At 35.0% G+C, this 21,475-nt stretch overlaps 2 protein-coding genes and 1 non-coding gene across 5 annotated transcripts; all 3 read left to right on the top strand.

Annotated features, from left to right (window-relative positions):
- The first annotated feature begins 3,567 nt into the window (after nt 1–3,567).
- On the top strand, nt 3,568–14,149 carry LOC105054773 (uncharacterized). Of its 3 annotated transcripts, XM_029267514.2 has the most exons (9): nt 3,574–3,928; nt 4,021–4,134; nt 4,621–4,768; nt 5,924–6,013; nt 10,416–10,470; nt 10,564–10,686; nt 12,392–12,483; nt 13,646–13,702; nt 13,792–14,149. In XM_029267514.2, the coding sequence occupies exons 1-8, from the start codon at nt 3,672–3,674 to the stop codon at nt 13,670–13,672; spliced, it is 906 nt and encodes a 301-aa protein (XP_029123347.1). In that variant the 5' UTR covers nt 3,574–3,671; the 3' UTR covers nt 13,673–13,702; nt 13,792–14,149. The 3 variants fall into 3 exon arrangements, 2 of the variants coding, with proteins under 2 accessions (XP_029123347.1, XP_010934666.1); XM_010936364.4 differs by lacking the exon at nt 12,392–12,483 and having other exon boundaries at nt 3,578–3,928; XR_012135702.1 differs by lacking the exons at nt 12,392–12,483; nt 13,646–13,702; nt 13,792–14,149 and adding an exon at nt 7,693–8,655 and having other exon boundaries at nt 3,568–3,928; nt 10,564–10,628.
- Nucleotides 14,150–15,954: 1,805 nt separating this feature from the next.
- LOC105054772 (small ribosomal subunit protein uS10z/uS10x) lies at nt 15,955–21,120 on the top strand. The gene is made up of 3 exons (XM_010936363.4): nt 15,955–16,238; nt 16,332–16,445; nt 20,811–21,120. Exons 1-3 carry the CDS (start codon nt 16,127–16,129, stop codon nt 20,951–20,953), a joined length of 369 nt encoding a protein of 122 aa, XP_010934665.1. The 5' UTR covers nt 15,955–16,126; the 3' UTR covers nt 20,954–21,120.
- LOC114914721 (small nucleolar RNA SNORD36) lies at nt 19,639–19,726 on the top strand. Its single transcript, XR_003802334.1, has one exon. It is a non-coding gene; the product is annotated as a small nucleolar RNA SNORD36 (small nucleolar RNA).
- Nucleotides 21,121–21,475: the final 355 nt, after the last annotated feature.

Below are 21,475 nucleotides of genomic sequence, written 5' to 3'. Positions count from 1 at the left end.
TTTGAGAAAATAGAAAATGATCAAAAATATATTTTCAAAAGCTTCATTTGAAAATCATTCCATTAAATACTTTAAATGTAACCAAAGTGGTCATAAAATTTTAGAATATAACATTAATAGAATTGGCCATACATTAGTCAAACAAATTTGGGTTTTAAAAGAAACTATAAGTTCTAACCTCTATGGATCCAAAATAGTTTGGGTATCAAAAGTTGAAAAATAATTTTGCAGGTTGACCAAGCATCTAATTAAATAAAAAGAGCTAATTCTTATGGATGGATGGCTTGAATTTGAGATAATGAATGATGATGTTTGGTAAAAGCTAAACCTTCTTTACATCATACCATCATTAATTATTGATTGATTTTGATGATTTATCAATATGTGTAATGATCTTATTATATGAATTAAATATTTTAAATATATTACTTATTTGCATATTATCTTAATATTTTATATCATGTCCTTTTGATTATTAATCATTTAAGAAATCTAAGATAAGCTTGATTGTATAAGGATATTTTTGATTGCAAAAATTTATAAAGTTTGTCAATCCCTAAATAAGATGCTTAACTATTGAAATTATATTTTTTTAAAAATAATTTTGTTTGTAAAAGAAAGGGGCAAAAAATTTGATAAATGGTGAAATCAAATCAAGTTACATTAAAATCTTGTCATATTGTGATATCTTTCATAATAAAATATCAATTTGAATATGAGATACAAAATTCAATAAGAATAAGAATTAATTTAGTTGTGTCAAGAGTAAGCAAAAAATAAAACTAAGAAATTTGGCATATAGCAAGGGGGAGCAAATTTTGAATAAGAATTGAACTCAACTGTTTATGATATTAAGGGGGAGTTTAATGTTTTTGGATTGTTAAAGAAAAAATTCATTCTCTTGATCTTATTGATTATTTCGTTTGAGTTATTCTTTTTGATGATGTCAAAAAAGGGGAGAGATGGTGAGTATATGCTTAAGCTTAAATTTAAATAAAATATGTTTGTATTATTTAGTAATTTTATACTTTATAAATATATATTTTTTTTAGAAATCTATTATATATTATTTTGTATATACTCAAAAATTTTGTCATCATTAAAAAAAGAGAGATTGGTGATCCAAAAATTGATTTTGATGATGACAGAGTTTTGAATATAAGTTATGAGTAATTCAAATTTAAAGAGTTTTAGTAAGGATTAAATTATTTTTAGAAGATAAGTTTAGTCTAAAAATTAATTTGAAAAAGAAAAACAGAAATATAGTATTTGGCATGCTTGGTACGCCAGCTGAGTCGATCCAGTGAAATCTGAGCCAGCCCAATCTAAGAAAGAATAAAAGATAGAAAGCAATATTTTTAGCCTAATGCCACTGAGCTGATCCAGCTCAAGACTGAGCCGATCTAGTGAGAAACTGAGCCGACTTAGAAAAAATTGAGCTGACCCAGTAAGCTGTAACAGCTAGTTTTCTATTTTACAGCTTTTTATCCCTATTACCTCACAACAGCTACTTCAGCCCTTGCAATGGTTAGAACACTTTTTCCAACCTCCATCAAGCCTATTTAAAGGTAGAGAATCAAAGAAAAAAGAAAGAAAATTAAAAGAAAAAATCATTCAAATTTGAGAGCTTCATTGAATATCCAAGAAAAAGAGAGAAAAGAGAGAGATTCAAGCACATATTTCAGTGGCTTTCAAGAGCAGATTTCTCCAATATCTCAAGCATCATTTCAAGCATCAAAAAAAAAAAGTTCAAGCTTCAAAGATCAACCTTGCAATATCTTCATCGAGCTTAAAAGAGTTTTCTTTTTGTTTGCATTTTGTGCTGAAATTCTGTTTTATATTTTTGTTTCTTTACAAGTTTCTTTTGGAGAAAGAAACTTGGGATTGATTGTTAGTCCGAAAAAATAATTATTGTATAGTTGTGGTGTGTGAGCAAAGATTAAAATCAATTGGATTGATAGTGAGCTCGAAAAACTATCGGTGTAGGATTGTGGTTGGTGAGCTTGAAAAAATTAATTAGGTTTGTTTGTGAGCTCGAAAAAATAAATACACTGTAGTTAAGAGATTATAGTAAAATTTTCAAGGAGAGCTTGGAGAGTAGACATAAGAGCAGATTACTTCGAACCACTATAAATCTTGTGTGTTTGTATTGTACTTACTCTCTTGCCTTAGTTTCTTACTTTACTTGTTTTTATTTCTTACATAGCAACTTATATACTTTATTTCAGTTGCTATATATTATAATTATTACATAATCACTTAAGTTAGAAGTACATATTTATTTAAAGCTTTAATTTGACTTAAAATTTTATAAAATACTCAATTCACCTCTCTCTCTTGGGTAGCCATATCTGGGCAACAGCAAGAATCACAAATAAGATCTCTAGAAGAAGAAGAATATGACAATGAAAACTGCTTGAGAGTGTGGTAGAGAATGCGACTGGATGGATGACCTAAGCAACTGTGCCAATCTGCAAGTGGAGCTTTAATAGCATGAAAGGTTTGGGGTAACACTTGAGGCTTGGGTGTGTTTGTGAGTTAATAAACACCATCAGTGCAGAGCCCTTCCAGAAGTTTCACCCCCCATATTTAGGTCCTAAATCTTAAAATGATTAGGATAAAATGATAATTTGACCAAGGGTCACACACACTCCTATAAGTGAGAAGAGGGAGTGAGAGAGAGTAGGGACGACAGTTGTGCAAATAATACTTATTTAGCATATCTATAAAGTTTGGGATTTAAAAGAAAACTATTCGAATTTTAAATTTATCTCTAAAAAACTCCGGATCTTTAGATTGTCTTGGCCTCTATGTTAACCAATGAGGCACAATTCAACTATAGTTATAAATTGATCGATCATATATTTATACCATTTAAACTCTTATATATATAAATATTAAGATAAAATGCTAGCCACCATCAAAGCTTCCCCATTCTACCACCTCTCCAAGCATCCCAACCGATTGACTCCTGGATGGAAAAATAGATGAAAAATTCAAAAAAAATATAGGCAAAATCAATGAAGGAAAGATGAAAAAAATTAAAAGATTAGGCCTTTTCTCACATAGATTGATCATTTTTTTTCTTTTTGCTTTTTTTTTTCTCCTTATTTCATTCTCTTTTTTATGGAGATATGTGAGGAAGGAGAGCACCTAAGACAGATCGAAGGGGTCTTTTGGTTTCTGCTTGGGATTTTTGTGTGAGCATATATTATATTATATTAGTTGTGGCGGTGTGAGTTGGTTTCGATAATTGATTTAACTATATGTCCATCAAAATCTTTCGATGCGGAAAAAATTATTGGTTAGAATAGTTTTATCACGTGTATCTTACACCATCTAATAATAAGCTAGCACATCATCCAAAACATAATATTTTTATTTAAAATAATAAAAATAATTTTTTTATTTAAATTTTTTAATTATATATAATAATATATTTTTTTATTTTTTAAAAAATATATTAATTTGTTATTGGATGGCATAAGATATACATCGTAGGATTGGTGGTACCAGATATATGCGGTAGAACTATTCTAATCTCCTAATGCAGTGTGCAACTTCGTGACATGGTCCAGGCGGCAGGATGTTACAGAGTCGATCTATGGCTGAGCTGTCGGACCGGGTGTGCTCAATAATTTCTCCGCGCACATCCTCATCTCTGCTTCTCGATGTGGCCTTCAGCCACCTCTGCTCTCCGCGTCCTGCGCTTCCGCCCTCCCCCACCACCGCCTCCTATCTCTCGCTCTTCTTGTTCTTCTTATCCCAACCTTATTACAACCTTATTCCCGTCGACTCTTCCCTTGTATCCTCGCCGCCTTCTTCGCATGGCGAACCCTAATCCCAAGCCCACCGCTCCCAATCTCTCCTCGTCCTCCAAACCCTTCTCTGCTGCCTCCATCTCCGCTTCCTCGACCTCCAGAAGAAGGTAGGCGCGAGGTACTGCCTCGTTGCCCCAACTTCTGTTCTCTGATTTAAATCCGTTCGGTGGTCTCAGTTGAGTTTCTTGTTTCTTTGCAGCGGGAGAGGGAGAGGGAGAGGGAGGGATTCCGGCTTCAGAGAGGACCGGCACCGCGGGAGAGGAGGTGGGGCGGATGGGGATAGCAATCGCATTGATGCTCTTGGTCGGCTTATGTAATCTACTCGCTTCTTGTCTTTTTTCTCTTGTTTTCTGCTTCAGTCATTTTATTTGCTTCTTTAATTTCTTAAAGTTTGGTTTTTGATAAGTATATTGGTTTCTGTCGAACTCTAAATGAGATTTAGAGTAGTTTAGGATGGGGAACTGAATGGTAGGAGGCATTATAATGCATGAACTCTCTGGATGATTATTATTTTCCCAAATCCAAGGTAAATTAATTCTGGTCAATATCTTTTAAACTACAACTCTGGTTGAATGGCTCTATTTTCGATTATTGAACCAATAATTATTCACAATGCTATTCGATATCTGGACACTTTGAATGAATTTCTCAAGAATAAGAGATGGTAAAACCTGGTTTTGGGTTTACTATTTTCCAGAGAGCTAGTTCAAAGAAAGCTTTTCTGTTCAACTATTGGTGCAAAACTAGACAGACTATGGCAAATGCTTAATGGATACTTATTTTGATCGAACAATTACAGGACACGGATATTGCGCCATATGGCTTCTGAGTTGAACCTGGATATAAGAAGTGATGGGTATGTCCGAGTCCGTGATTTATTAAAGTTGAACATGACAACTTATGCAAAAGTTCCATTAAGATCACATACTATTGAAGAAGTTAAAGAGGTCAGTTCTGTGTTGCCTCCTATCTGATAATTGTTTCTAAATGCTACAGTATCTTGTCAGCTGCATTAAACAGAATTTCCTTTCAGTGGAATCTAAAAATGTGATTTGGTGCATGATTATGCTAAATATCTCTATTGAATTCAATATCTATGTAACAGAATATGTACCACTGTTTAACAGAATATGTACCACTGTTTGATCTTTGTATAGTATTATTGGCTTACATCTGATTATCCTTGGATTTCCAGGTACATGCCACCAAGTTTAACATCCTCTATCTGTAAGGAATTGCTTCATCCATATTTGGATAGTCATCCTCATCTCTTCATTCCGAGGATAAAAAGCAAACATGAATATTAATTCATGATTTAAAATTTGTATAGTGTGAATTACTTAAAAACAATAAATTAACCCTTAATTAAGATTTTTTTTTTTCTAATTATGGTTGAAACTATGCAAGTATTTTGTTGATATTGTCATATAACTTTTGTATGGGAAGGTGGTTGTCTCTTTAGACAAAGCTACATTATGTTATGTATGCATATACATATGTATTGGTGCAAGTATATGTTGTTTGCGATTCTTAAATATTTAAACCTCAGAGTGTTCAACATCAAACTCTGTAAAAGATGCCTATTGATTCAAAATCATCAATCCTTGGTTTGAGGTACTATGATAGCCTTGTTTTGGAGACTCTTTGCTGACAAAATTCAAGCATGACTATAATTTTTATTTTATTTTTCATCGATGGATAGTTGACAAATCACTGAATTAAACCATACAATTAGTTGCTTTGTTGGTTTAGAGTATTGCTTATAGAATGGACATGTTGGACCGAGAATTAAAATACAAAATGCATAAAATAATCTCTACAAATTGCTATTGTCTAATCGTGTATCATTTTCTATTCTTTCATCTAATTAGATGTTTTCTTGTTTAAGTTGCAAATTAGATTTAAACTCTTGGTGGAATGTACTTCTGTTACGTATCAACGGCAGGGAATATCTGCTGCTGTTTCTTCAGATATTTTGTTCATCACAACAATAAATTATTAGTTATTTGAGACCTTTCATTATATTCTATTAATAAGCAGCAGCTTTCTCCTCCATGATTTTTCTTTAACAAATTGTTTATGGTTGCCTACTACACTTTCAGGCAGTGAAGAGGGATAATAAGCAAAGATTTAGCCTCTTGGAAGACAATGGGGAGCTTTTGATTCGTGCAAATCAAGGCCACACAATAGCGGTGGATTTTCTTCTCTAATTAAGCGGCTGCCATTTTTTTTAATGATGGAAACTCATAGAACTCCCTTTATTAGTAAAATTGGAGCTCTTCTTGTGGTCCTTTTTATCTTTGTATGCAGATATTTTAAAACTGATGCGGATCATCCTTTTATTTCATCGTATATTATATCTAAGACAATGATCATCATTCTTTTCTCTAGAGTATGAAATTTAGCTGAGACAAATGGATGCTACAGAGATATTGATATTACTGCATGTGCGTAGTAGCTAAATAATTTTTAGAAATTTTAACATTCATAAAAGTTAACAAAGGAATTTACAAGTTATGCATTTCAAGTTCCTCTTTGAGACATCTATATGGATATTTTGAGTTCTGTGCACATTTTGTGGAAATGAAAACATTAGGATTTGGATCTTGTTAGAAATGTCCAACCTTTCTGCATTCACCTCAAAGTTTGTTTTTCTCATGCCGACCCTGCACATAGCATTGGCTGAAACTCCTGTTCTATATCTTTTGGATCCTAACTTCTTCCAAGAGGCGGGATAACCTAGAAGATTATATGTACATCATCCAAAGAATGGCCTGAGGGCAGAGAGTTTTGCTTGGAAGATCTGTCTGCATATTTGATTTTTATTTCAAATGGAAATTAAAAGCTAATAATGTATTGAAGTTCATTATAGGCAGGGGCTGCTTTCCAGTTACACATGTTAATTTAGGATTTTGCACGTTTTTGGATAGGTAAGAGTGAGGATTTTTTTTTTTTAATTTTATTTATTTTATTTTTTTTTGAGTTTGTGCAATAAAATGTTCTAAGAGTGAGTAGAGTCAGTAGACTAGAGAAAGGATGGATGAATATGGGAATTTGTGTGATGCATGCAAGCAAAAAGCTAATATAGATATGTAAATATGTAAATCATCATGACATTGATTTCTTATTTTTAGACAGCCCAAACATGGAGTAACCTTATGGTAATTCCTTGGCCAATTCCACAGACTAAGTCAGCATGCACATAGACTCTTTTTTTTTTCCCTCTGCTTCAGTAGTAGTTAGACGTCTGTATTTTCTTTTAGTTTTTGGAGCCTGTTATTGCTTTTGTTATTTCTAGTGGATTTTGAAGGCTAGGAAAGTTTAGCATCCGAGATCAACTGTAAGCTAAGGCTCGGTTAGAAAATTTGTGGTCATTAAGATTTTCTTTAGAAAATAATTTGATGGCTTTCTATGGCCACACCATTCTATGTGTGCTTTTTTTTGGCAAACAGGTGATGTGAATATCTGGTGAAGATTTTCAATTGATACACAATTGCTTGGATGCATTTGAAAGCTTGAACTTAGGCTCTGTGTTAAGTAAATACATGAAGATATCTTATTTCGATGTCTTGTTTCTTTCTTAGATAAAGGGTCTAGGGGTGTTCTATTTGATGAGTCTTATCCAGCAAATGTTTCATTGTTCCTTTCACCATAAAATGAGAAGAAGAAGAGTATAATCGGTTCTGTTGATGAATAATAAATATTACTATCTGCCCATCCATTTTTTTTCTTTGTGTCAAACTCTTTGATTGTGCTTGTGGAATCTCATAAATCATGGAACAATCACTGTTGGGAGTGTATAATTGTTTCCCCTTCCTGATTTTCTCGACAAATATCTGAATAAGTTCTCGGGTTTTGTTTTTGCATGAAGGATATGCTCAAAGTGTGGTTGTTCCAGCCTTGGAAGGCTGCCAGATGGGTATTGGCGTTGGAAGCCTGGTGGCTGAGCTTGTCCCAGTCGCCCATGGTATCAAGATGGGAGTTGTGTGGCTGTCTGCCGCAACTGTTGTGGGAGTGTTGGGATAAGGCTTGGACGATGAATATCGCCTTGGTGGTTGAATCTCACTCAGGGTGGATCTTTCACCAAGGCTATGGCTATGGAGCTGTTGACAAAGGCCCATCATGCTGGAGTAGCAGTGCACTTGGATCTCATGAGTGCGCTCGGATCTTACAAGCCTGCTCGTTTCCAGTATCCATGTTGGGTCACAAAATACTACGGTGTGGCAGCCCTTTGTCTGTAGGAGTTTATGGATAGTTTGTTTTGGTTGCAGATATATTGGCCCTGACCATGTTGCCTGTCCTCTCCTGGGGGATCAGGTTAGCAAGGTGATTACTCCTAAGAATATCCAATCAGATGATCAGAATCTGGTGGGCTATCCTCTGCTCCCACCAGTGTTGGCGACTGCATTGTCAGGGCCATGGTAAGAGACACTAGTCCATCGGCCATGGTTGCTGGCAATGCCTATCCATGTGTGATGAGCCAAGGGCTCACGATGAAGAAGCGCTAGTTTGTTGGTAAGCTGGAGTCTGGGGATGTGCAGGGGTCCTCACCAGCAATTGGGGAGAACCCTAATGGAAGTTGAGTGAGTCATGCATAATGCGGCTGTAGATAAAGTGCAGGCAGCCCTTCTTGGTTGCCCATCCACCACTTTTGTTAATTCAGAGTAGATTGAATGATCTGCTGATGACATGCTTGCCCTTGCTTCCAGTCAGGTTCATGGTTTTGTATTGTGCAACAGAATCCTGCTGACTAGAGATTGTCGGTGTCCTAGGCTGAGCGGGCCCCTCAGGGCCCTCTTTGTAACCCTCTCCTCTACCTTGCTGCAGCCACCAGGTGTATTCCACAGTGTGGACTTGTTGCATTGATGTTGTTGCATGATCACTGTTGGACATTGCATGGTTTTTGCATGAGTTTGGTTTCTGTGTTTTTTGTGCATTTTGGTTGGCTCAATTGGCATTTCATGCCTTCTTTTGTTAGTCTATGTAATCTGGCTTTACAACCATAGTATATGCTAATCTCCAATATTGGCTGTTGAGTGGTATCATTTACTACTGTCACACATAAATAAAGCACATATTACTTACCAAAAGAATTATTTCACATCCCCACTTATCATGGGTTCAATTTTTCAATTTCAATCTACATTGTCATGCTAGTGAAACTAAGCATTTGATGCAAAGACTGCAATGTAGGTGTGAAATCAAGCCTAGCATGTGGTTATGAATATGTCTGAGGAATAAGATCAAATAATACAAGGCTGTTCAATTGGCTACTTGCCAATTGCAATTCATAGGCAACCCTTTGTTTAGCTTTGTTGCGTGTGATATGTATTTGTACCATATGAGAGAGCAAACCAGAAAAGTCCATTATACAATTTTCTTGAGTGAGTTATAAAAAAGGAAAACTGTGAACTTTTGATAGTTTTTATTTCAAAGTGAAAGTTAGACTAATTGTAAGAACAAAACTATTATGATAGTTTAGGACCTAAGAACTTGCCAAATTAGAAAGCTAATAGTGATAATGCAATTTGTGCACTGCACTTGGTAGTAAAAACTTATAGTCTGGATGCCTAGATATAAATATGAAATCATATTGTATCAATAGCAGATGGAGACCAAAATAAGATCCTCCCAGAGTTGTTGCTATGAAATTTTTTAATGAGAGTGGTCCTCTTATTGAAATCTTTTATAAAAATGGATAAAATGATAGACGAAGACATGTCAGATTGTTTAAGAATGGTGTAGATGAAGCGATGAGCTTTTCAAAGACTGTTATGTTACCAATGCATGCCTTAAGGGAAAATTTGATTTGCTAATAAGCTCCATAAAATTGTGTTGATTGTTTAAGAGTGGTGTAGATGAAGTGGTGAGGTTTTCAAAGAGTGTTATGTAACCAATGCATGCCTTAAGGGAAGATTTGATTTGCTAAAAAGCTCCATAAAATTGTGTTGTTAAGAATGTTGGGCAATAGAGTGGGCAGGAGAACAAGATGAATGTGAAATGATAGGTTTAAGAATAAGTCTAATAGAGGAGGCATACAACAAGATGGATGTTGTTAAGATGAAAATGTTATGTTGAACAAGTAGATAGAGAAGGCATGTAAGTTGCTCCATTTGAGGACACAATGCTGGAGAAGCCCTTGAGATGGTTCAGTTATGCACCCAATGAAGAATTCAGCATTGTTGGTAAGGAGAGGTGATCAAGTTATTTCTGAAAGGTTAATTAAAAGAGGGGATTGCATACGCTTACCTATTACATGGATGGAAGTTGCAGAAAAAAAGATTGTTTGGAAAATATTGCAGTAACATTGGAGGTAGTCTCTATTGGATGATGGACTTATATAGTAAGTAAGTGATTGATAATCAATTGTTAAAATATTTTCTACTTGCATAGTGTATTCTAAGATTTTATTTTTATATTTTTATTTTTATTTTTTGGTGAACCTACTGCTTTAGGATTATTTTATTGTAAAACCTGTCCAACGCCTACGCCTACTCATGCATCAGTTGCTTATACTTTTTATAGTGCTCTTTTTTTTTTTGCAGTTATTCTTAATATATTTTGATCAGTGATTTGCATTCCCCCTCTTTGCAGACTATTAGCTCAGAAAGCTTACTAAGGCCCATCCTATCTGCTGATGAAATACCAGGTAAAGTGCTACACAAACAATGTCGTGACTAGGTTTCCATCTTTTGAAGCATTTGAAATATTTTTCAGAAAAAAAAAATAATGTATGATACAGTTTGTGTGCATGGAACTTATAAGAAGAACTTGGAATCGATCTTGAAGTCTGGGCTTAATCGCATGACAAGGTTACATATACACTTCTCAAGTGGCTTACCTACAGATGGTGGAGTAATTAGTGGTATGTTTTATAAGATACTCAATTTGAGCCCTCTAAAAGTAACGCCAAATGGGGTGTATGACAAAACACACTTCACAAATGGTGCATGTTTGTCATCAAGCCCTATTTTTGCAGTATCCCTTTTATTTATAACATGCTTTCCTGCATGTATTTTATTACTAGTTTATGAAATTATAGTTGTCAATTCAATATTTGGCTTGTAAAATTGGGCTTCAGATATCTTGTTTTTAAGGGGTTACTTTCAAGCTATAGAACCTCATAAGACTATAAGATACATATTTTAGTGCTTTAAGCTACATTGAGACTTTTTCTAAGCTAATAGAATTATGCTCCTCTAACTCTAGAAAATTGTCAATATGAATTATTGAGTTGTTCACCTATTTTATTTATATGTCCATTTTTTGGATTCAATCAAAGGAAATGCAATAGTTCTTGGGTTTGCTCTTGTCTTCCAACTTTTAGCTTTACCTGTAATTATTTCTTAAATGTTTTAAAACTTCTACAAAGTTTAGCAAAGTAGTTTGCTTTAGTTTTAGCTGAAACATTGAGAAGTTTATTGTTACTGTTTGAATGACTGGCCATCTTACTGATGAGGATCAAGGATTCCGCACTTATTTTAGGTGGAGGCGTCGTAATTTAGGAATTATAGGATTTTGAATATTTGAGAGATTTTATCTCGTTTTCATATTTAGAGAAAATCTTGTTTTCATCTTAGAGAGATTTTATCCTGTTTTCATCTTATTTGAAAAATTTTAGTTCGTTTCCATATCGAAAGAAAATTTTGTTTCCATCTTAGAGAGATTTTATCTTGTTTCCATCTTATTTGAGAGATTTTATCTTGTTTCTATATCGAGAAATATGATTATCACTTTTATTAAGATGTGATTTCATTTCTATCTTATTTGAGGATCTATTTAAAGACTCCTATTGTATTGAAGGAGATAACTTGGAATGACAACTTGAAAATCCTAAAGTGGGCTATTTTTCTTCCTCTTGATTTCTTTTTTTTTCTTTCATTTTATTTTTCATTTCTATTTGCCATCTTGATTTTTCTTGGTGCCGCATCACTTACTCTTCGTTTAGTCTCATTTTTGGGTTGTTGGGCCCTAGGAAAATAATGAAAACAGATATTGCAAGTATCAACTAGGTTTGAAAGCTAAAATCTAAGCACCTCTAAATCCTCGAGTGTAGGAATTGCTCTTGATTTTGAACCACATGCCCATGTTCCATATCAGGTATATAGAATTGCCCTTCTTGAGATCATTATGGATTGAAGCAACCTGGCTGGCATATTGTGCTTTAACATCCTCTCAATGTGACTCCACAAAAAAATTATTTCTCCTGCCATAAAAAGACTTATTTCTTTGAATTTGTAAATGCAGTTGTTTATCATCATCATAGTCATCACCAGCACTAGACTCTGTTGAAGAGATGGATATCAGAAATGAGCTTTTCCTCCTTTTTCTATCTTGCCTTTCTTTTATAATCTTTATCAAACAATCATTCTTGTTGTACTTTTCATAATATCCTATTTTATCCTGATATCTTTGGAAAAGATATTGTAGTTTTCTGTGCCAAAACTCCCTCTCCTGTTTTTCAAAGCTATTTTCAAGTCTTGTCATATCTAGGATGGTTGCCTGGTTGCATGAGCTTCAACTTTGTAATTAGCAAGGCAAATTTTCATTTTTGGTACCTGGTTTTCTAGGTATCATGGCAAGCCACTCTCTCTTCCCAAATTTACCATGGCACAGTCCAAAGTTTGACATCAAGTTGAGATCTAGCATAAAATCTCTCAAGGTTAGACTGTTATCCACATCACCAATCCTGGACTGATATGATAAGAGATTCTTCACTAGTTAGTTTGAAAGTAACATTATGCTCATTCTATATGAGGTGAGAACTGTAAATGTTTTGCTTGGTGGAACCGAAGATCAGAATAATATCAATACTCGCAAATTTGATCCTAAATTTCTTTGCTTATGCAAGCACTAGATTTGGTCCAACTCGATGACAATTAAGAAATTACTCTGAGCGTGGCCTGTGGTTGATGGTGACCTAATGTAAATTATGAAGTCATTCCCAACAAGTGACTTTAAACTAGTGTTTGAATTTCTGGGGGAACAACATTTGTGGATTAGTAAAACTTGCATGCGAAGTGAATGGTGTAGAGAAAATATGGTTCACATGTACTGCTTTTTGTCATGATTATTTTGTGGTTCTCTCCTATTAGCTACTATATGTTGCTGATATTTGTGTTAGCTATTTACCATATAGTGGAAATTAAAATGGTCATTGACCAGTTGAGCCTTCTTCAATTTTACACATTGGTAGTGCATTTTGCAGGAGGAGTATCATAGGTGTCTCATTCATCTCAAACTGGATAATTATGTTGCTAGATTTGGCACCAATTTTTTTAATCATGTTACGAAATAATTGTGCCTCAAAAGGATTAAGATCCTCTTTCATATCTGCCTTATTTAGACATTTTATGAAGCATCCTCCTCCTTTCCTTCTTCACATTTGAATGAAGATATAACCATCCATTTGATGGAAACTTTACACAAACTTCTTGTGGGATTAAGATCCTCTTTCACATCTGCCTTATTTAGACATTTTATGAAGGAGGATCCTCCTTTCCTTATGCACTTTTGAATGAAGATTTAACCATCCCTTTGAAGGAAATTTTACACAAACTTCTTGTTTTAATTCTTCAACACAGAGGACCTATCAGAGATTGAATTAATTTCTTGTAATAGTAGTTTGTTGTCCAGTAACATTCTTATATCTAACAGTTCAATAATAGCACAGATCAAGTCGTGTAGTATTCTAATTTCTCACAATCCAGATACCGACGTACCATGCATCCATTTGTTTAATTCTCTATGTTGCCACACCTGCATTGTTGTTTATATCCAACATCTATCAACTAATGCTTCTTTCTTTTAATTGTTTTATTTAGGCATGCGTCGAGATGTCAATGTCTTGATTCATTTGGATGTTAGGAAGGCACTGGAAGGTATTTATGCTATACATAACTGCATTTTAATTCCAAAGAACCTTTAAAATGTAAGCTAACATGTGATACATGACTGATTTGCTTCTCAGAAGGAATGAAGCTTTACATTTCGGATAATGAGGTGATATTAACTGAGGGACTTGATGGTGTTGTGCCGGTGAGATATTTTGAGAAGATAGAAACATGGCCAGGGAGAGAGACAGTACCTTTTGAAAAGTAGGTTTTGGATTATTTTATGAAGCATCTCTGGTTAACCTTTGTATGTTTGATACAGTGGACCAGGCCACTCCTACCAGATATTGGTTTGTATCAACATATATTTTGAGCAAGATAGCAAATTACAGCTGAAAAAAGCCCATGATGATTAAATGTTTGAAGCCTCTGTTTCACAAAGTTTTGAATTATCTACTAACATTGATATTTAATTCATCCTGAATTGTGTGCAAACATGTTGTCATTCTCTAGTATTTGTATATTATTATGTAATATGATTCATAATATGAAAAATTGGATGTGTTCACCTTTGGAGCTTCAATCAACTTATGATGGAAATTCACTGGCCTGTGGTCCAAGTTTTACATCGTAAGGTTGGGTTTTTTGGGGGCCATGTCAGTTGAAAAATTGAATGTGATTACAAAGAGGGAAGTTTTCATACAGCAGTAGTAGAATAGCAGTAAAAATTATGACAATGAATGGTGCTGCTCATGCTACACCTAGAACCACCATTGTATGAAACAAAATCTAACAAGCTATCTCAAAATCCGTGAGTAATCCACCAACAAGAAAGGGAGAACAATATTGATCAAATTGTCCTCTCGATATAATCTACTACGAGGGAACCGATATAATCATCTTTTGTTTGTTGCTAGCTCCATCTTATTTGTCCCAGAGACCATTAAGAACAATAAAAGAACTTGAGGCTTGTTTTGGAAACTCTTATCAGATCTAACAAGGAGGGCCAAAAAAGGGTAAAATTTTCTCTCTCGCTCGCTTCAGACCGGATCTTTACAGGATTTTCCCAATTAATGCGCCTAGAAGGTTCAGTTTACTTCCCTATCTACCTGCCAAGCTTCTTTCCTAGTCAATGTCTGTAGGTATTTTATGTCTTACTATGTCTACCGATTCAAATTTCTATTACAAGGCCCTCATTTTCTGGAGTTTGTAATGTATAAAAACTCTATCTTTTATATTTATGCATTTAGATATATACATTCATGCATCGGTGCAACTCTATATATAATTTCGATTATGGCAAGCAAACATGGCTTGATAATTCGGGATCTAGTAAGGTATTGATCTTGTTTTCAAAAGTTGAAGAAGAAACTTCATTTAGACTGAATAAATTTGTACCATGAAACTTTTTGGTAGAGAAAAATGTGTGCCCACGCGCACACATATAAAGGGGGAAAAACCTACTAACTACACCTATAATTTGGGTTGGGTGAAGAAGCTACCAGCTTTTTTATCCAAAAAAAAAAAAAAAAAACTACATCTTCATTGTCAATAATTCTTTTCTTAAGAAAATATCAAATAGTAACCTATTTTCATCTTGCATTTTCCTTTATTTTGGGGCTTCCGAATCTGTTAGGTGTCCCAACTTAATCTACATATGCAATCTAGTGATCGCATCCGGGACTTGTAAAAAGACATACTGATTATGATATGAAGTGAGAGCTACAAATAGATCAAGTTGGGACTAAGGCATGCTTAATCTAGACCTAATCCACATATGTTTCAGGTCAGGATTGTGGATCCAAACCTAATACATTGGTCATTGATTCGAGTTGAATTGGTTTTTACCAAAGCAATTTTAGGCCTAAAGGTTCAATGGGGCTGAGTTAGTGTTAAGCATGACTAGATACAAGCTAAATATTTAGATCTAGGTTGAGGGAGGAAATATACCCTATATTGTATATACTATGGAGACATGCACATCACAGATCACAGCTGCTTGTTCTTATGAACTTTATTTATTAAATAGTTTTCTCGATACCCCACTTCTAAGATGAGTGCATGACCAACGACCTATAGGATATAATTTCTCGTGTTGAGATCGAATAAACATGGATCTAAATTTTGGATTAATCATTTTGTAAATTCTTATAAAAAATTAATAATATGATCTAAAAAATTATAAACATTTTCAAATTGGGTCGCATCCGTATTGGCCAACGGGTCGAACCCCAATTGCAGCCCTAGATCTAGGGCACCATCAGGATGCAGCGCAAATATGTATAACAGGGTGAGAGAAACCCTAACCCTCGTCCTCAGCACGTAAGGTATAAACATCGGGAGTTCGAATCAGCAGCAGCGCCGCTCTCAAACTCCTCTGCTCTCTTCGCCTCCGGTTCGAGGGTTGAGTTTTAGGGTTCTCTCTGTGAACTCCCGTCGGACGATACCAGGGGAGTGCTATTTGCTTCAGAGATGGCGTTTGCTGCGATGAAGCCCGCGAAGCCGGGACTGGAAGAGTCCCAGGAGCAGCTCCACCGCATCCGGATCACTCTCTCCTCCAAGAACGTCAAAAATCTCGAGAAAGGTACCCCTCGATCCAACTTATCTCGTATATTCGATTTCGTTTTTTGGTCCGTTTTATGATCTTTTGATCGATTATGGGTGCTCTTGGTTGTAGTTTGTGCGGATCTGGTGAGGGGAGCGAAGGACAAGAGGCTGAGGGTCAAGGGACCGGTGAGGATGCCCACCAAGGTTCTCCATATCACCACCAGGAAGTCCCCTTGTGGTGAAGGTGACGCCTTTTCTCCCGCCTTTATCTCTTTCGCTTCTTCTATTATTCCTTTTTGTTAGAAGATATCTAAAGGGTATTTACCCCCTGCAAAGTTTCTTCCTTTCTGTTAATCTTTAATGGGTGTCACCTTAGAGATCGAATTTTGTTCAGTTTAACCAACAAAGGCGTCGTTGGTTTTGGAGAATTGACATATATCCAGTGACAACTATCTCTATCATGGTTTTTTTCCCCAACAATGATAATAGCTGATTCCATTGTCAAGCTACTTGTTATCATGCTCCCACTTCTGCTTGTCCTCTATAAGAAAGCCTAAGGTTGCGTTTGGTAGCTGGCAATAGATTGCCGGCAATTTAAATCGGGCCCATCTGATTATTGTGTTTGGTATGCTTTTTGAGTGGCAATCTCGTTTGCCTCCTATCCAGATTATAGTAATCTTGCAGTACAATTTTTGAACAAAATTACCCTCATAAAAAAAAATCAAACAAAACTCCTCTTTTTCTTCTTGTGAAGCCGCTCCTCTTTTCCCCTCAACCTCTTGCATCACAAAATTTAGCCCCCTATTTTTTGTTATAATGAATTCATTTTTTACTTGTCTCCATATTTTAACATGCAATTTAATGAATATTTTTACTAAAATATTTTGCTAGATTTCTGAATACTTGAATAAATAACTACTTTGGTGAAGTGATGAAGGACCCATCCTGACAAGAGAATGAACGAGCCGAAGTGTCCGACCTTTTTCGAGTTTCAGAAAGAGCAGACCAGAATTGCGTCGTAGCTTGGAACTTGAGGAAAAGCGAGTTACCTTTTCTCTCGCACCCGAACATCAATGCATTTAGTACAGTCAGCTAGGAAGCACCAGCTAGGCAAGTCATACTGGGAATGCTGTTCCACACATTGGCTCAATTCTACCTTCCACATATTTTGCTCAATTTAATTTTTTATTAGGATGATTTTGAGTGCAAGTCATGGACTTTTAATAGATTTGACTTAGGGGCATTTTGAAAATTTGATTTCACATTACGAGTAATCTAATTGTCGTACCAAATATGTCAATCAAGATTTTCGATAATTTTACTGCAACATTACTTGTCTGTACCAAACACAGTAATCAACATTACTGGCAATTTAATGATGGCAATCTATCTTACTGGCAATCTAAATTACCTTCCAAGATTGCCTGGTGATGCACTAAACGCAACCTAAGGATTTTTAGGAGGTAGTAGTTAATGCTGGTTTTAGTTTTAGAGTGTATTTTGTCCTAATTGTATACCTGATATGTTTTTTTTTTTTTTATGTGGCATTTATTTTATGTAATATCTAACAAACAAGGCAGACCACCAGGAAGAATGAACCATTTCAAGGAAAAAAAATTAATGATTTTGTGGTCAGCTTACAACGTAAGTTGTATCAGCTAATTTTGTAGAAATCATTATTATATTTGTATTTTTCTTGCACATTAAACTGTTACAAGATGTATTATAAATTGACAGATGTTTTACATGCCTTGATAAGGTAATGTAAAAGAACATCTCAACTGTTCTATACCTGTTGGACAAGTAAAGGAAGATTCATTAGTTATATAATCACTGCATCATCTGGACTAAAGTTCGTAGTGTGTTTTAAGTTGATTAATTTGGTGGAATAGTTTTATCATTAAATAATGGTGGAAGATATGATCAAGTGCGAATAGATGTTTCCACTAATACACAAAGTAAGCTGCAACTATATAGGTTTTTAGAGCTCAATGCTTGGATGATTTGACTGAGCAAATGATGATATAAAGATATAGTTGACACTGAGGGGGTGTTTGGTTGGGGGGAGTGGGGGTCTGGAATCGGAATTGGAATGGGTGACTTCCATTCCAACCATTTGGGTGGGAGGAGTCCCATTTCGATTTCGATTCCAGGATGGAATGGGAATGGCTCAATGTATATAGAACTCAATCCTTACTCTCCTCTATGGATTCAAATTTTCATTCCGATTCCGATTCCGGTCACGAACCAAATGCTTCGGAGGATTTGGCCATTCCGATTCCGATTCCACGCCATTCCGATTTCCATTCCCATTTCGATTCCCATATTCATTCCGATTTCGGTTTCGAACCAAACACCCCCTGAGATCCGTGTCCTTGAAGTCTCAAAAAATCGAGCTTTTTAATGCTGATGCTCGGTCAAATTTTAGCATCCAATTAAGTTTTTAAAATTTGGTAAAAGTCTTGAAAGGAGCTAAATATATGGGGTACACAATGATGAGTCATGTCGCAGTCTTTCTGGCAACCATGCATTTGGTCTGATGCAAGCATATTGTGCCCATGTCACCTAGTGCTGGCATGGTACAAATTGTGCCATACCTGAGCTCGCTCTGAGTATTTGCAAATTTGTGGAAAAGCTATTAGAAGCATGATATGAGGTAGAACATTTAGAAAATATTAATGCAGCATCCAGGATTAAATATACCAGTTAAAATTTGTAAATATAGTTTTATGAGTTGTCTCTAGAGTGAGGTTCCCTCAATAGACTATATTCTAAATCTACATTTGTGTCTTCATGAAGTGACATAAATTGATTTGCAAAACTGATTTGCTTAAATGCATGCTATCAGTTGTGCTGATAAAAAATGATGACATCTTCTAGATAGTTACTGCTTATTACTAAATGGAGTTTTTATATTTCTAAGTACGTTTAATTTGATATAACATAGTTTCATTGGTTATGCTAAATGCAAATGAAAGTGACCAAATAAATAAACTATTTACATATGTAAAGAGTGGCGCTTATTTCTCTTTGGTCTCTTTAAATACATCTTATTTATGTATAGTAATAGTTGCATAAATAATAAAAGAGGCACTTCAGGTATTATCACTGTTTGGTTGATTTGAGTGAGGATAAATTTATGTCTATGAAATGTCAGAAATCAAGCATTTGAAAACTGATGCTCTGTCTAATTTAACCACTAATATAAAAACAAATAAAAACTTAATATACTTCAAAAAGAGCTAATGCATGTAAATGTATGCGACAATTTGTAATTATTTTTACCTATAGCAATTAGTCTGATTTCATATGCCTTGGAGATTATTTGATGTTTTTGTTTAAAGCCGTGCTCTTCAGTTATATATGTCTGTATTTATGTTCTGGAGGTTTTTCTTTATTTTTCTTCATTGTGATAGTGGTGGTTGGATAAATTGGCTGAGCAGATGATGATGTGTAGACACAATTGATGCTGAAATTTAAATTCATGAAGTCTCAAAAAATCGAGCTTTATAAAACTGATGCTCAGTCCAATCTATCTAGAACTGAGATCCTTAACTGAGTATTCTTGTTTCCAGAAAAATGATAATGTAATTAAAATATAAATTATAATTACTTAAATCCAGACCCATGCATTAATTTTTTTTGTATGCCTTTGAGGAAACCTATTTTTTTGGGTTCCGAAATCTATCAGTCAGGTCTTGTTTTTATTTTATTGATCACACATATGTACATACATATTCATATATATGTTCATGTATGTTTCAATTACAAATTGACTGATTTCGAGATATGTTCAAAGCGTTGGAACTGATGTCTTCATGCCAGCCTGTTCATAGACCATCATGCTTGTCTAGAATAATGGTTATGTTTTCTGAGAGGGATTTGTTGAGTGATGGAGATGATTAGAGGGTTCTACAGAGCAGGTGACTATAAACTGTATATGGTTGGTTGTGGGGGTGGGGGGATTATGTCTTCAAAGAGTTATAGGACGAGTCTCTTCTTTTAGGGGGTAGTATATGCGATCGTTTGATGTTAAGTATGTTTCTGCCAAAAAAAGAAAATTAAAAGGTAACTGTATGTTTGTTGTAATCAATGTCTAGGAACAACCTCCTTACAGCCTGGTATTTTCTTCTGACACAACTGTGAATGAGATGGTTCCAGATGACAAACATTTTGAATGGTTTCTTGATCTTTTTTTACCCACCAAGGGGGGAAGGAATTTTGTGTTTCTTTAGATATAGTTAAAATGGTGGACCACAATTAAATTTTGCAATTTATTATTTGCTGGTCTGGATTGCAAGGTGGAGGTAATTCTTTATTATCTAACTCAAATATGGAGAGATGGTGGACCTATAAACCTACGGTATCCCTCAGTAAGAATTTGTTGGAACCTTGATTTCAATCTTATTTCTTTAACAACTTTCATTGAGGTTAATTGAGGGATATAGGCAATTTTTGTTTTCGGTGGAAGGAGGGACAAATAACTGAATTCAGTTATGTTTCAGCAAATTCTTGCTAATTTAGACATTCAAATTAATTTCTTTTTCTTAGTTTTTTTTTTCAAGTTTTTAATGGGGCAAGTTTTTGTTTGCAACTTCTGTCGTTTCAGGAACCAACACCTGGGATCGGTTTGAGCTCCGTGTACACAAGAGAGTGATTGATCTTATGAGCTCTCCTGAAGTGGTTAAGCAGATAACTTCAATCACAATTGAACCTGGTGTGGAGGTCGAAGTGACGATTGCGGATGCTTGATTTTTATTTATGTAGATTTGTTTTCTTGTTCAAGGATCCTCTAACAATCATTTATCATTTCGTTATATGTTGAGGAAGACTTTTACCATTTTAGGCTTTTATTTTTAGCATGTGGCTTTGGACTCACTCTTGCTGGGAAAATTTTTTGGAGTTGCCTCTGCTTATCATTTTGATGATGTTTTGCTTGGGATGCTCAATGAGATAAATTTAATTTGCACAAAAGCTTACCATCATTTTATGGCTTATTATTTCAACTGCAGGGATGTGTTATGATCCAGTTCACCAACTTGTTAGGTATTATTTCCCATGATGAAGAACTTGGAGCCTGTCCTTTCTAATGATGAAAGAGTGCATCTGATGACGGCAGATTAAGGCTGAGAATGCAAGACCATGGCAAAGATGGTTTAATTGAAGATTGCATGGAATTCCTTCAGAACTAAGTGCTAATAAATCAAAACTTTCGTAGCAAACATTAGAATAATTATATTTCCAATATATATTAAGCAGGGAAGTCTCTAGTTG

This window comes from Elaeis guineensis, chromosome 12 (genome assembly GCF_000442705.2).
Source record: "Elaeis guineensis isolate ETL-2024a chromosome 12, EG11, whole genome shotgun sequence".
NCBI classification, from domain to species: Eukaryota; Viridiplantae; Streptophyta; class Magnoliopsida; order Arecales; family Arecaceae; genus Elaeis; species Elaeis guineensis.
The sequence above is the reverse complement of the archived record's forward strand: the minus strand, read 5'-3'. Positions and strand labels throughout refer to the sequence as shown.